The sequence below is a fragment of the Anser brachyrhynchus genome, assembly GCF_964034855.1.
Source record: "Anser brachyrhynchus genome assembly, chromosome: W".
Classification (NCBI taxonomy): domain Eukaryota; kingdom Metazoa; phylum Chordata; class Aves; order Anseriformes; family Anatidae; genus Anser; species Anser brachyrhynchus.
Window position 1 is genome coordinate 14,877,271 of NC_137704.1, and position 13,899 is coordinate 14,891,169.

Below are 13,899 nucleotides of genomic sequence, written 5' to 3' on the forward strand. Positions count from 1 at the left end.
TGAGCACAAACCCAGTTGTGATGTGCCAGGGCTGAGCACAGGCTTTGTATTCCTCCCCGCCACCCCGTGCGCGGGAGGTGCAGCTTTCCCCCTTAGAAACACCAGCAGTTGAAGTGGGGCTCTCAGGGAAGGTTGTGGAGCAACTTCTGAAAAGGTAAGGCCTGCCCTGGCAAAAGCGGGGATCTGCCTGCGGGGAGCAGCGCCCAAAAGCCACCAGCGTGTTTGGGGTGGAGCTGATAGGGTCATAAATAATAGTTGGGGCTACGAGCGCGAGGTCCCGCATTTGGTCCGGGGCAATCCTAAGCACGAATCCAGGCTGGGCGGAGAATGGATGGAGAGCAGCTCTGAGGAGAAGGGCCTGGGGGCGTTGGTTGATGAGAAGCTCGTCAACCGGAGCCGGCAATGCAATGGACGCTTGCAGCCCGGAAAGCCACCCGTATCCTGGGCCGCATCAAAAGGAGGGCGGCCGGCAAGTCGAGGGAGGTGATTCTCCCTCTCTGCTGCTGTGCTCTTGTGAGGCCCCACCTAGAGTAAGTACTGTGTTCAGCTCTGGGGCCCCCAGCACAAGAAGGACGGGGACGTACTAGAACGCGTCCAGAGGAGGGCCACGAAGATGACCAGGGGGCTGGGGCACCTCTCCCAGGAAGGCAGGCTGAGGGAGTTGGGGTGGTTCAGCCTGGAGAGAGAAGAGAAGGCTCCGGGGAGACCTTGGAGGGGCCTTCCAGTACCCAAAGGGGGGGCCCTACAGGAAAGCTGGGGAGGGACTCTTTGTCAGGGAGAGGAGCGATAGGGCAAGGAGTAATGGTTTTAAACTCAAAGAGGGTAGACTTAGACTGGATAGTTGGAAGAGATTCTTTCCTGAGAGGGGGGTGAGGCACTGGAACGGGTTGCCAGGAGAAGTGGCGGATGCCCCGTCCCTGGAAGTGTTTAAGGCCAGGTTGGATGGGGCTTTGAGCAACGTGGTCTAGTGGAAGGTGTCCCTGCCCAGGGCGGGGGGGTTGGAATTAGGTGATCTTTAAGTAAGGTCCCTGCCAAGCCAAGCCATGCTATGATTCTATGATCGGAGCAACCGTTCTGTGGAGCTCGTTTCCCAGCCGTGCAGGGCCCGGCTTCCCTCCGCGGAGCCGCCCAGCCCGTTTTCGGGCGCCCACTTCCTCCCTCCCGGTCGGATCCCTCCGCGCCCCGAGGGCACGCGACCTCCCTGAGCGCCGATAAGCACCGGGTCGACGGGAGCGGAGCCGCCGAGAGGGCGGGGACAAGGGAAGAGGGCAGGCGAGGCAGCCAATCGAGGCGCGGGAGCGGTCGGCGGCGATCTGTCGGCCCAATGAGCGCCGCGGAGGGCCGGGCCGAGTGCGGGAAGGGAGGGGGCGTTGTACCGAGCGGGCGCCGTCATGGCCGACGGGATCGTTAGGGCGCAGGCCGCCTGGCCCGGCGGCGGCGCTGCCGCTGCAGCCGCTTTCGGAGAGGTCGCCTGCAAGGGCAAGGAGGTCCCCGCCAACGTTCTCCGTGAGGATGAGCGGTCGTGGGCGAGGAGGTAGCCGCGGCGTCGTCGTGCGAGTCTTCTCTTTCCTTCCTTCCCTCGGCCGCTCGCAGGCCCTCTGAAACGAGGGCCCGTCGCGGGTCCCGGGAGTGCGGCAGGGCGGGTGGTGGCCTTGCTGCGGGAGGGAGGGAGGGACGGACGGACGGACGGACGGACGGACGGTCGGTCGGTCGGTCGGGGTCTCTCCGGCTCGTGGCGCTCTCTACTGCAGCGCCTCTAAAACCCCGCGCTTCTTCGGTGCGCGTCCCGCCTGCCCCCGGGGTGCCACGGCGCGTACTGGGTCGCCGGCGCAGTCGGTCTCCTTGGGGGTTCGGACTGCCTGCGTATAGGCAGCGAGCATCGCAGTAGTGACCGTAATCAGTCATTTCTGCGTAGCAGAAACGCAGGTCTTGATGCGCCTCGTGACAGCGTTCTAGAGACGCCCCGGCTCGGCCGTGCTAGGCTTTGGTTATGGCACCACCCCCACCGCGCACGCGAGCGCACGCTCTCTCCAAAGTGGCTTGTGAAAGGGAAGAATTGCAGCTTTTCCTAGCTTTCTTAAACATCTAGAAGCCAGTCAATCCCGCAGGCTGCTGGTCCTCACTTGAGGCGGGGGGGGAACTTAGAACTGCTTTTGGAGTGTAGTTGGCTATAGCGAATGGTCTTGAATTTGCTTAGCTCGCTGTACCGAAGGCCTGTTTCACAGTTGAGCGATGTTATAGGGGGGAGAAGTGTGAGGAAGGCTCGTAATTCTCGATTGTCGCGCAGTGAAAGGCGATGGTGAGTAAGAAGTGCAAAGCATCTGTGGAATCGAGTCTTATCGGCGCTGTTTCAGTCGCATCTAAAATAAATAAAACTGCCGGAAGTCGCTAATCTGAAGTACTCGGCTGTCTCGTTGCCCCCGTCACCTTGCGTGCTGGATCCTGCTTCTGGTGCCGTATGCAGTTTCGGTCTGCTGGTGATTTGGGGAGTTCCCTCGCAATTAGTTGCGAGTCGATGGTTTCCTACAGATCGGTGGTATTCGTGTTTCGCAGGTGATACCTTGGCCTCGGTCTGGAGGTGTCTGACGTAGAGCCGGCCGTAACGGGCTAACTTGGAATGTTCTTTCCCCTGAGTACGTGGCGTTATCGAGGACGGAGAGTTTATACAGCCTCAGCCGGATTACTCCGGGTTCTTTGAAGATGCCTTCCTACCTCTGGCCGAGGCAATATTTGGACATAACTGAAGGACAGTTAGCAATTGTTTGCCGCTTGTGTGTTTTGCGTGTAGAAGGTAGAGAACTTTGCCTATTCAAAGATCGCTTAAGAAGAATCGCTGTTTTGTCGTGCGCGTTTGGGGTACCTGATAATCTGCTTCGGTAGGACGAGTTCGGTGGGGCATAGTGATTTGCTTAAGCTGTTGCCTTTCTCTGAAGCTGACTGCGTTGTAACTGTTTACTCTTCCTCCAGCGCCTTGCGTTCCGTGATAGTTCGCCTCAGGCTCCAGTGTTTTTTCCTAGTCCTTCCTGAGAAGGCAGTTGTCCGGTTATGTGAAGCAGAAGATTCTGGCGGACCCGTGAGTACTGTGGGAGCTTTCTTTTCGCTAGGCTGGCTGTACCTGTAACTAGTTTGTAACTTCCTAGACTCTTTCCCGTCCCCTCTTTTCCTCTGGATGTTGCGGAGGGGCGCACAGTAGGCTATTTTGGGTTTTCCGATGCTGTAGTCTTTTGCCTCTAGCTTGTAATGGAGTTGAGCTTTTTGACTAAGAGCGGCGATATAAAGCGATGCTGGTCTCCGGCTACGCGCTTGTAGTGCAAAAAGCAGTGTTGTTCCGAAGTACGGTCTGATGCCCGTTTTCACGGTTTCCAGACAGCGGCGGTGGTACTTTGACTATGCAGAAGAGGGCTTGGGGTTTGGGCAGGTCAGAGGCGAGGAAAGGGAAAGCTGGTTGAGCGGCGCTGGGTGTTTGTTTCGCTGTTAGCTATGCAAGTCAAGTTCCAAGGCTTTGTGAGGCCACGCAAAAGAAAAGGCACCGTGAAGCTTTTATTTTCCGCCAGAGCGGCTTACGTTGCCCGAAGCTATGACGGGGGCTTTAACCCCCGAGACAAATTTAGCTTCTGTGACTGTTTTGTAGTCTGTTCCTGTCTAGAGGGTAATTCAAAGAGCAGCGGTTGAATCGTGAAGGATTAGCTAACCGTGTTCTGTGGATGGTTCTCCGCTCGCGTTCGTTCTGTGCGTCGTGGCACGTTATGTTAGGTAACGTTATTTCCTTTTTCCAGCTTCTTGGGCGTGTAATGGTTGTTGGCAAGAAGTGTGCTGCTAACCTGGACCTGACCAATGGATTCCGGATGGCTGTGAATGCCCACCCTCGGGCCCTTCGGGCTGTCGTGTACATCTACGTATTCTGGGTGGCGGTCAGTTGGGCCGGCCTCCTGGCTAAGGTTTTTGCACCGCAGGCGTCACTGCACGCGTACGGGTCGCCGCCGAGTAGGTTTCATATGTTGCCCGTCAATCTAGCCCCTGTTGACGTATGATTTTTTTTTTTTTTTCCTGGACGGCTGTCTATGGAGGGTAATAAAGAGCTTTGAGCAGCACTTGCACAATAAAGATGGAGCATGGGGATATGACCTCTGTCTTGTGTGTCTTGCCGATGGAAATAGTTCTGTAAGTTAAAAGAATGTTTCGGTCTGTTGACAGTGTCGTGTAGATGGTGGTTTGCCCAGTCATTTGAAACGCGAAGATAGAAGCGCTCGGCGGTCCTGTGGGTCTCCATCTCCCTAAGACGATCTAGGATGTGCTGTGTGTTTGAGGCCTTGCTATCTTCCCCCTGCTCCCAAATAAAAGGGCGTGCTTTTATTGCGAAACAGCCGCATCGAGGACTGGCAGATGTAGAACCAGAGAAGAATAAGGTTGGAAGAAAGCTTCCAGGCATCGTCTGTTGTCTGCCCCTGTCCCGAGGAGGCAGAATAAACTCTACCCGGTGTGATTTCTGACAGGTGCTTGTCAGCCTGTTCTTGACTACCGTAGGAGTTTTGCTACCGCTTTCTTTTCAGTCGTGGGTTTCGCAACTTCGAGAAGTAATTTCTCCCACAGACGCTTTTCAAAGCGTAGAAGGCTCTGGGATGCTTGAGTCGGCTTCTGAACGTTCAAGACTCGGCTGCCGTTCCCTTTATTTTTTTGTATGTATTTTTAGAGTCTTCTTTTTTTCTAAACGAAGTCCGTTGTTCAGGAACTAGAAGAAGGATTAGCTAAAGGCACCATAAGGCGTTTAAATGCGATCACCTCTCGTGCTTTGTTAGACCTCTGGCTTTGCTGTGCTCCTTGTTTAATTGCGGTTACGTTCAAGGCTTACTGGAGCGTGGGAGCGTTAAAATGCTATTAAATATTTTTAGTGTTTGAAACTTGCTAATGAAATGATTTTTGTGACTCCGTTCCTCACAAAGAAACTCGATTCCTTAGCAGGAGGAATGATCTTTGTTACTGGATCTGTTTGCGGGGTTAACGATTGCAGCTGTGAATGACTAAAGTCTTTTGAAGAAGCTGAATGATAAAAACCAAACCGAAACAAGAAACAGCCCTTGTTCTACTCGAAGTAATATAGAATTTGCCGTTTGCGGGGTCAGATGAAAATAGTTGTGGAAGTCAACTACTTGGGGGGGGGGAGGGGAGGGGAGGGGAGGGGAGGGGTGGGTGGAGGTGGAGATGCTGTTGCCCTTTCAGGGAAAGCTTCTTAAATTGGCACTTGATCAACTGTTCTGTTTCTGTATTTGTCCTTGGTCTCTTTCATTGGTCTGTTTTGTTGACGTAGAAGAGCCCATGGAACTGCTCAAAGAAACCTGTGCAAATGGACCTTGAGTAAGTATTTACGTGTTCAACTGTTCCCCAGTCGGTCTAGCTAGGTCTAGCTAATGCTATCAGCGCTTGTAGTCTTTCACAAAAGGTGTTTAATTCCTGAGAAAGTAGAGGAGGAAGATGATTGGTAATCTCTTTGCTTAATAGGCACTGTTAGACAACCGTAGAAGGCGAAGAAATTTGCCCCCGAGGCACCAATTTGACCCTTCCTTTAGCCTGTACGCTTTCAAAGAGCATATCATAGAACCATAGAATGGCCTGGGTTGAAAAGCACCTTAAAGATCATCTAGTTTCAACCCCCCTGCTCTGGGCAGCGTTGCCAACCGCTAGAGCAGGCTGCCCAGAGCCGCGTCCAGCCTGGCCTTGAATGCCTCCAGGGATGGGGCATCCAGAACCTCTCTGGGCAACCCGTTCCAGTGCCTCACCGCCCTCTGAGTGAAAAACTTTCTCCTAATATGTAAGCTAAATCTCCCCTGTCTTAGTTTAAAACCATTCCCCCTTGTCCTATCGCTATCAACACGTGTATTTTTACTCCTGTATATACAGATTCGTAGGGGTTGGAAGGGACCTCAAGAGATCGTCGGGTCCAACCCCCCTGCCAGAGCAGGTTCCCTAGAGCAGGCTGCCCAGGTAGGCGTCCAGACGGGCCTTGAATATCTCCGGAGAAGGAGACTCCACAACCTCCCTGGGCAGCCTGTTCCAGCGCTCCGTCACCCTCACCGTGAAGAAGTTCTTTCGCATGTTGGTGCGGAACTTCCTGTGCTCCAGTTTTTGGCCGTTGCCCCTTGTCCTATCCCCACAAACCACTGAAAAGAGGGTGGCCAAGTCCCACTGTCTCCCACACTTAAGATATTTGTAATCATTGATAAGATCCCCTCTCAGTCTTCTCTTCTCAAGGCTGAACAGGCCCAGGTCTCTCAGTCTTTGCTCATAGGGGAGATGCTCCAGGCCCCGTATCATCTTTGTTGCCCTCCGCTGGACTCTTTCCAGGAGATCCCTGTCTCTTTTTGTACTGGGGAGCCCGGAACCGGACACGGTACTCCCAGGCGAGGCCTGCCCAGGGCAGAGTAGAGGGGGAGGATCACCTCCCTTGACCTGCTGGCCACGCTCCTTTTAACGCACGCCAGGATCCCGTTGGCCTTCTTGGCCACCAGGGCACGCCGCTGGCTCATGGTCAACCTGTCGTCCACCAGGACCCCCGGGTCCTTCTCCGCAGCGCTCCTCTCCAGCAGGTCATCCCCCAGCCTGTACTGATACACGCGGTTGTTCCTTCCCAGGTGCAGGACTCTACGCTTGCTCTTGTTAAACTTCATTTGGCTTCTTCCTGCCCAGCTCTCCAGCCCGCCCAGGTCTCGCTGAATGGCAGCACAGCCTTCTGGCGTGTCGGCCACTCCTCCCAGCTTTGTATCATCGGCGTACTTGCTGAGGCTGGACACTATTCCCTCGTCAAGGTCGGCGATGAAGATGTTGAACAAGACCGGACCCAGCACCGACCCCTGGGGAACACCGCTAGTCACAGGGCTGCAGCCGGACTCTGCGCCGCCGATCACCGCCCTCTGAGCTCGGCCGGTCAGCCAGGTCTCAACCCACCTTACCGTCCACTCGTCTATCCCACGCTTTCTCAGCTTTGCTAGCAGGACGTCGTGGGAGACAGTATCGGAAGCCTTGCTAAAGTCAAGGTAGATGACATCCACTGCTCTCCCTCCATCAACGCAGCTGGTGATGCCATCATAGAAGGCAACGAGGTCGGTCGAGCACGATTTCCCCTTGGTGAATCCATGCTGACTACTCCTCATAACCTCCTTCTCTTCCAATGGCTTGGAGATGGCATCCAGAACAAGCTGTTCCAACACCTTTCCAGGGACGGAGGTGAGACTGACCTTTCCAAGAGCTCCACATCCTTCTTGTGCTGGGGGCCCCAGGCCTGCACGCAGTATTCCAGGTGGGGTCTCCCAAGAGCAGGGTAGAGGGGGATAATCACCTCCCTCTCCCTGCTGGCCACCCCTTTGTTAATGCAGCCCAGGACACAGTTGGCCTTCCGGGCTGCAAGCGCGCGCTGCTGGCTCGTGTCCAGCTTCTCGTCCATCAGGACCCCCAAGTCCTTCTCCGCAGGGCTGCTCTCAAGTTCTTCTTCTCCCAGTCTATAGAAATACCTGGGATTGCCCCAGCCCAAGGTCAACGCCTTGCACTTGGCCTTGTTGAACCTCATTAGGTTCTCATGGGCCCACTTCTCCGGCCTGTCCAGGTCCCTCCGGACGGCATCCCTTCCCTCTGTTGTATCGACTGCACCGCTCAGCTTGGTGTCATCTGCAAACTTGCTCGATTCCGTCGTCTGTGTCATTGCTAAAGATGTTGAAGAGCACCGGTCCCGAGGCCGACCCCTGAGGGACACCGCTTGTGACCGGCCTCCACCCAGACATAGAGCCGTTGACCACAACCCTTTGGCTGCGACCAGCCAACCAATTCTTTATCCGCCCAGCAGTCCATCCTTCAAATCCATACCTCTCCAATTTAGAGAGAAGAATGTGGTGAGGGACCGTATCAAAGGCTTTGCTCAGTCCAGGTGGCATATCCTATCCCAGGAGTGGTTTCAGCCGTAAACAACAAACAGTTACGAGGAGAGGTGTAGCTCTGTAAATATTTTTGTTGCCTTGGGTGAATTGGTGTCTGGTCGCACTGAGTGGCCCGCGTGGTAGCTGGGAGATGGCCGACGGGGAGGACTGAGATGTTAAAGCTGCCTGTGGTTGCCTGCCCCCAGCCCCAGCCCCAGCCCCGTCCCCGTGTGCCATCCCGATGGCAGTAGCGGCTGGAACCTCAAACTAAAGCGAGCGTATTCTGATGTCGTTACCCTCCAAGCCTGTCAGAGAGGCAGAAGCGCTGTGGCCTACTCAGGCAGGAACCGCGCGTGTGGGGACGGCCACGTCCCTGCCGCCGTGTCGGGCCAGTTTGAGCTCCGCTCTCCCTGGGGCTGCTGCAGGGCACCGCGGACCACGCTTGGGCAGCCTTGGGGGGCACTGCCTATTTTTCCAGAAGCCTCCTCCCCAGCTGAGCACAAACCCAGTTGTGATGTGCCAGGGCTGAGCACAGGCTTTGTATTCCTCCCCGCCACCCCGTGCGCGGGAGGTGCAGCTTTCCCCCTTAGAAACACCAGCAGTTGAAGTGGGGCTCTCAGGGAAGGTTGTGGAGCAACTTCTGAAAAGGTAAGGCCTGCCCTGGCAAAAGCGGGGATCTGCCTGCGGGGAGCAGCGCCCAAAAGCCACCAGCGTGTTTGGGGTGGAGCTGATAGGGTCATAAATAATAGTTGGGGCTACGAGCGCGAGGTCCCGCATTTGGTCCGGGGCAATCCTAAGCACGAATCCAGGCTGGGCGGAGAATGGATGGAGAGCAGCTCTGAGGAGAAGGGCCTGGGGGCGTTGGTTGATGAGAAGCTCGTCAACCGGAGCCGGCAATGCAATGGACGCTTGCAGCCCGGAAAGCCACCCGTATCCTGGGCCGCATCAAAAGGAGGGCGGCCGGCAAGTCGAGGGAGGTGATTCTCCCTCTCTGCTGCTGTGCTCTTGTGAGGCCCCACCTAGAGTAAGTACTGTGTTCAGCTCTGGGGCCCCCAGCACAAGAAGGACGGGGACGTACTAGAACGCGTCCAGAGGAGGGCCACGAAGATGACCAGGGGGCTGGGGCACCTCTCCCAGGAAGGCAGGCTGAGGGAGTTGGGGTGGTTCAGCCTGGAGAGAGAAGAGAAGGCTCCGGGGAGACCTTGGAGGGGCCTTCCAGTACCCAAAGGGGGGGCCCTACAGGAAAGCTGGGGAGGGACTCTTTGTCAGGGAGAGGAGCGATAGGGCAAGGAGTAATGGTTTTAAACTCAAAGAGGGTAGACTTAGACTGGATAGTTGGAAGAGATTCTTTCCTGAGAGGGGGGTGAGGCACTGGAACGGGTTGCCAGGAGAAGTGGCGGATGCCCCGTCCCTGGAAGTGTTTAAGGCCAGGTTGGATGGGGCTTTGAGCAACGTGGTCTAGTGGAAGGTGTCCCTGCCCAGGGCGGGGGGGTTGGAATTAGGTGATCTTTAAGTAAGGTCCCTGCCAAGCCAAGCCATGCTATGATTCTATGATCGGAGCAACCGTTCTGTGGAGCTCGTTTCCCAGCCGTGCAGGGCCCGGCTTCCCTCCGCGGAGCCGCCCAGCCCGTTTTCGGGCGCCCACTTCCTCCCTCCCGGTCGGATCCCTCCGCGCCCCGAGGGCACGCGACCTCCCTGAGCGCCGATAAGCACCGGGTCGACGGGAGCGGAGCCGCCGAGAGGGCGGGGACAAGGGAAGAGGGCAGGCGAGGCAGCCAATCGAGGCGCGGGAGCGGTCGGCGGCGATCTGTCGGCCCAATGAGCGCCGCGGAGGGCCGGGCCGAGTGCGGGAAGGGAGGGGGCGTTGTACCGAGCGGGCGCCGTCATGGCCGACGGGATCGTTAGGGCGCAGGCCGCCTGGCCCGGCGGCGGCGCTGCCGCTGCAGCCGCTTTCGGAGAGGTCGCCTGCAAGGGCAAGGAGGTCCCCGCCAACGTTCTCCGTGAGGATGAGCGGTCGTGGGCGAGGAGGTAGCCGCGGCGTCGTCGTGCGAGTCTTCTCTTTCCTTCCTTCCCTCGGCCGCTCGCAGGCCCTCTGAAACGAGGGCCCGTCGCGGGTCCCGGGAGTGCGGCAGGGCGGGTGGTGGCCTTGCTGCGGGAGGGAGGGAGGGAGGGACGGACGGACGGACGGACGGACGGACGGACGGTCGGTCGGTCGGTCGGGGTCTCTCCGGCTCGTGGCGCTCTCTACTGCAGCGCCTCTAAAACCCCGCGCTTCTTCGGTGCGCGTCCCGCCTGCCCCCGGGGTGCCACGGCGCGTACTGGGTCGCCGGCGCAGTCGGTCTCCTTGGGGGTTCGGACTGCCTGCGTATAGGCAGCGAGCATCGCAGTAGTGACCGTAATCAGTCATTTCTGCGTAGCAGAAACGCAGGTCTTGATGCGCCTCGTGACAGCGTTCTAGAGACGCCCCGGCTCGGCCGTGCTAGGCTTTGGTTATGGCACCACCCCCACCGCGCACGCGAGCGCACGCTCTCTCCAAAGTGGCTTGTGAAAGGGAAGAATTGCAGCTTTTCCTAGCTTTCTTAAACATCTAGAAGCCAGTCAATCCCGCAGGCTGCTGGTCCTCACTTGAGGCGGGGGGGGAACTTAGAACTGCTTTTGGAGTGTAGTTGGCTATAGCGAATGGTCTTGAATTTGCTTAGCTCGCTGTACCGAAGGCCTGTTTCACAGTTGAGCGATGTTATAGGGGGGAGAAGTGTGAGGAAGGCTCGTAATTCTCGATTGTCGCGCAGTGAAAGGCGATGGTGAGTAAGAAGTGCAAAGCATCTGTGGAATCGAGTCTTATCGGCGCTGTTTCAGTCGCATCTAAAATAAATAAAACTGCCGGAAGTCGCTAATCTGAAGTACTCGGCTGTCTCGTTGCCCCCGTCACCTTGCGTGCTGGATCCTGCTTCTGGTGCCGTATGCAGTTTCGGTCTGCTGGTGATTTGGGGAGTTCCCTCGCAATTAGTTGCGAGTCGATGGTTTCCTACAGATCGGTGGTATTCGTGTTTCGCAGGTGATACCTTGGCCTCGGTCTGGAGGTGTCTGACGTAGAGCCGGCCGTAACGGGCTAACTTGGAATGTTCTTTCCCCTGAGTACGTGGCGTTATCGAGGACGGAGAGTTTATACAGCCTCAGCCGGATTACTCCGGGTTCTTTGAAGATGCCTTCCTACCTCTGGCCGAGGCAATATTTGGACATAACTGAAGGACAGTTAGCAATTGTTTGCCGCTTGTGTGTTTTGCGTGTAGAAGGTAGAGAACTTTGCCTATTCAAAGATCGCTTAAGAAGAATCGCTGTTTTGTCGTGCGCGTTTGGGGTACCTGATAATCTGCTTCGGTAGGACGAGTTCGGTGGGGCATAGTGATTTGCTTAAGCTGTTGCCTTTCTCTGAAGCTGACTGCGTTGTAACTGTTTACTCTTCCTCCAGCGCCTTGCGTTCCGTGATAGTTCGCCTCAGGCTCCAGTGTTTTTTCCTAGTCCTTCCTGAGAAGGCAGTTGTCCGGTTATGTGAAGCAGAAGATTCTGGCGGACCCGTGAGTACTGTGGGAGCTTTCTTTTCGCTAGGCTGGCTGTACCTGTAACTAGTTTGTAACTTCCTAGACTCTTTCCCGTCCCCTCTTTTCCTCTGGATGTTGCGGAGGGGCGCACAGTAGGCTATTTTGGGTTTTCCGATGCTGTAGTCTTTTGCCTCTAGCTTGTAATGGAGTTGAGCTTTTTGACTAAGAGCGGCGATATAAAGCGATGCTGGTCTCCGGCTACGCGCTTGTAGTGCAAAAAGCAGTGTTGTTCCGAAGTACGGTCTGATGCCCGTTTTCACGGTTTCCAGACAGCGGCGGTGGTACTTTGACTATGCAGAAGAGGGCTTGGGGTTTGGGCAGGTCAGAGGCGAGGAAAGGGAAAGCTGGTTGAGCGGCGCTGGGTGTTTGTTTCGCTGTTAGCTATGCAAGTCAAGTTCCAAGGCTTTGTGAGGCCACGCAAAAGAAAAGGCACCGTGAAGCTTTTATTTTCCGCCAGAGCGGCTTACGTTGCCCGAAGCTATGACGGGGGCTTTAACCCCCGAGACAAATTTAGCTTCTGTGACTGTTTTGTAGTCTGTTCCTGTCTAGAGGGTAATTCAAAGAGCAGCGGTTGAATCGTGAAGGATTAGCTAACCGTGTTCTGTGGATGGTTCTCCGCTCGCGTTCGTTCTGTGCGTCGTGGCACGTTATGTTAGGTAACGTTATTTCCTTTTTCCAGCTTCTTGGGCGTGTAATGGTTGTTGGCAAGAAGTGTGCTGCTAACCTGGACCTGACCAATGGATTCCGGATGGCTGTGAATGCCCACCCTCGGGCCCTTCGGGCTGTCGTGTACATCTACGTATTCTGGGTGGCGGTCAGTTGGGCCGGCCTCCTGGCTAAGGTTTTTGCACCGCAGGCGTCACTGCACGCGTACGGGTCGCCGCCGAGTAGGTTTCATATGTTGCCCGTCAATCTAGCCCCTGTTGATGTATGATTTTTTTTTTTTTTTTTTTTTTCCTGGACGGCTGTCTATGGAGGGTAATAAAGAGCTTTGAGCAGCACTTGCACAATAAAGATGGAGCATGGGGATATGACCTCTGTCTTGTGTGTCTTGCCGATGGAAATAGTTCTGCAAGTTAAAAGAATGTTTCGGTCTGTTGACAGTGTCGTGTAGATGGTGGTTTGCCCAGTCATTTGAAACGCGAAGATAGAAGCGCTCGGCGGTCCTGTGGGTCTCCATCTCCCTAAGACGATCTAGGATGTGCTGTGTGTTTGAGGCCTTGCTATCTTCCCCCTGCTCCCAAATAAAAGGGCGTGCTTTTATTGCGAAACAGCCGCATCGAGGACTGGCAGATGTAGAACCAGAGAAGAATAAGGTTGGAAGAAAGCTTCCAGGCATCGTCTGTTGTCTGCCCCTGTCCCGAGGAGGCAGAATAAACTCTACCCGGTGTGATTTCTGACAGGTGCTTGTCAGCCTGTTCTTGACTACCGTAGGAGTTTTGCTACCGCTTTCTTTTCAGTCGTGGGTTTCGCAACTTCGAGAAGTAATTTCTCCCACAGACGCTTTTCAAAGCGTAGAAGGCTCTGGGATGCTTGAGTCGGCTTCTGAACGTTCAAGACTCGGCTGCCGTTCCCTTTATTTTTTTGTATGTATTTTTAGAGTCTTCTTTTTTTCTAAACGAAGTCCGTTGTTCAGGAACTAGAAGAAGGATTAGCTAAAGGCACCATAAGGCGTTTAAATGCGATCACCTCTCGTGCTTTGTTAGACCTCTGGCTTTGCTGTGCTCCTTGTTTAATTGCGGTTACGTTCAAGGCTTACTGGAGCGTGGGAGCGTTAAAATGCTATTAAATATTTTTAGTGTTTGAAACTTGCTAATGAAATGATTTTTGTGACTCCGTTCCTCACAAAGAAACTCGATTCCTTAGCAGGAGGAATGATCTTTGTTACTGGATCTGTTTGCGGGGTTAACGATTGCAGCTGTGAATGACTAAAGTCTTTTGAAGAAGCTGAATGATAAAAACCAAACCGAAACAAGAAACAGCCCTTGTTCTACTCGAAGTAATATAGAATTTGCCGTTTGCGGGGTCAGATGAAAATAGTTGTGGAAGTCAACTACTTGGGGGGGGGAGGGGAGGGGAGGGGAGGGGAGGGGTGGGTGGAGGTGGAGATGCTGTTGCCCTTTCAGGGAAAGCTTCTTAAATTGGCACTTGATCAACTGTTCTGTTTCTGTATTTGTCCTTGGTCTCTTTCATTGGTCTGTTTTGTTGACGTAGAAGAGCCCATGGAACTGCTCAAAGAAACCTGTGCAAATGGACCTTGAGTAAGTATTTACGTGTTCAACTGTTCCCCAGTCGGTCTAGCTAATGCTATCAGCGCTTGTAGTCTTTCACAAAAGGTGTTTAATTCCTGAGAAAGTAGAGGAGGAAGATGATTGGTAATCTCTTTGCTTAATAGGCAC

The 13,899-nt window shown here is 55.0% G+C and overlaps 2 protein-coding genes across 2 annotated transcripts; both read left to right on the forward strand.

Moving 5' to 3' along the window:
• Positions 1–1,341: 1,341 nt before the first annotated feature.
• Positions 1,342–4,898, forward strand: LOC308184805 (adenosine 5'-monophosphoramidase HINT1-like). The gene is made up of 4 exons (XM_080572383.1): positions 1,342–1,534; positions 2,968–3,073; positions 3,777–3,984; positions 4,195–4,898. The coding sequence occupies exons 1-4, from the start codon at positions 1,392–1,394 to the stop codon at positions 4,239–4,241; spliced, it is 504 nt and encodes a 167-aa protein (XP_080428509.1). The 5' UTR covers positions 1,342–1,391; the 3' UTR covers positions 4,242–4,898.
• Positions 4,899–9,744: 4,846 nt separating this feature from the next.
• LOC308184813 (adenosine 5'-monophosphoramidase HINT1-like) lies at positions 9,745–13,308 on the forward strand. The gene is made up of 4 exons (XM_080572391.1): positions 9,745–9,929; positions 11,371–11,476; positions 12,180–12,387; positions 12,605–13,308. The coding sequence occupies exons 1-4, from the start codon at positions 9,787–9,789 to the stop codon at positions 12,649–12,651; spliced, it is 504 nt and encodes a 167-aa protein (XP_080428517.1). The 5' UTR covers positions 9,745–9,786; the 3' UTR covers positions 12,652–13,308.
• Positions 13,309–13,899: the final 591 nt, after the last annotated feature.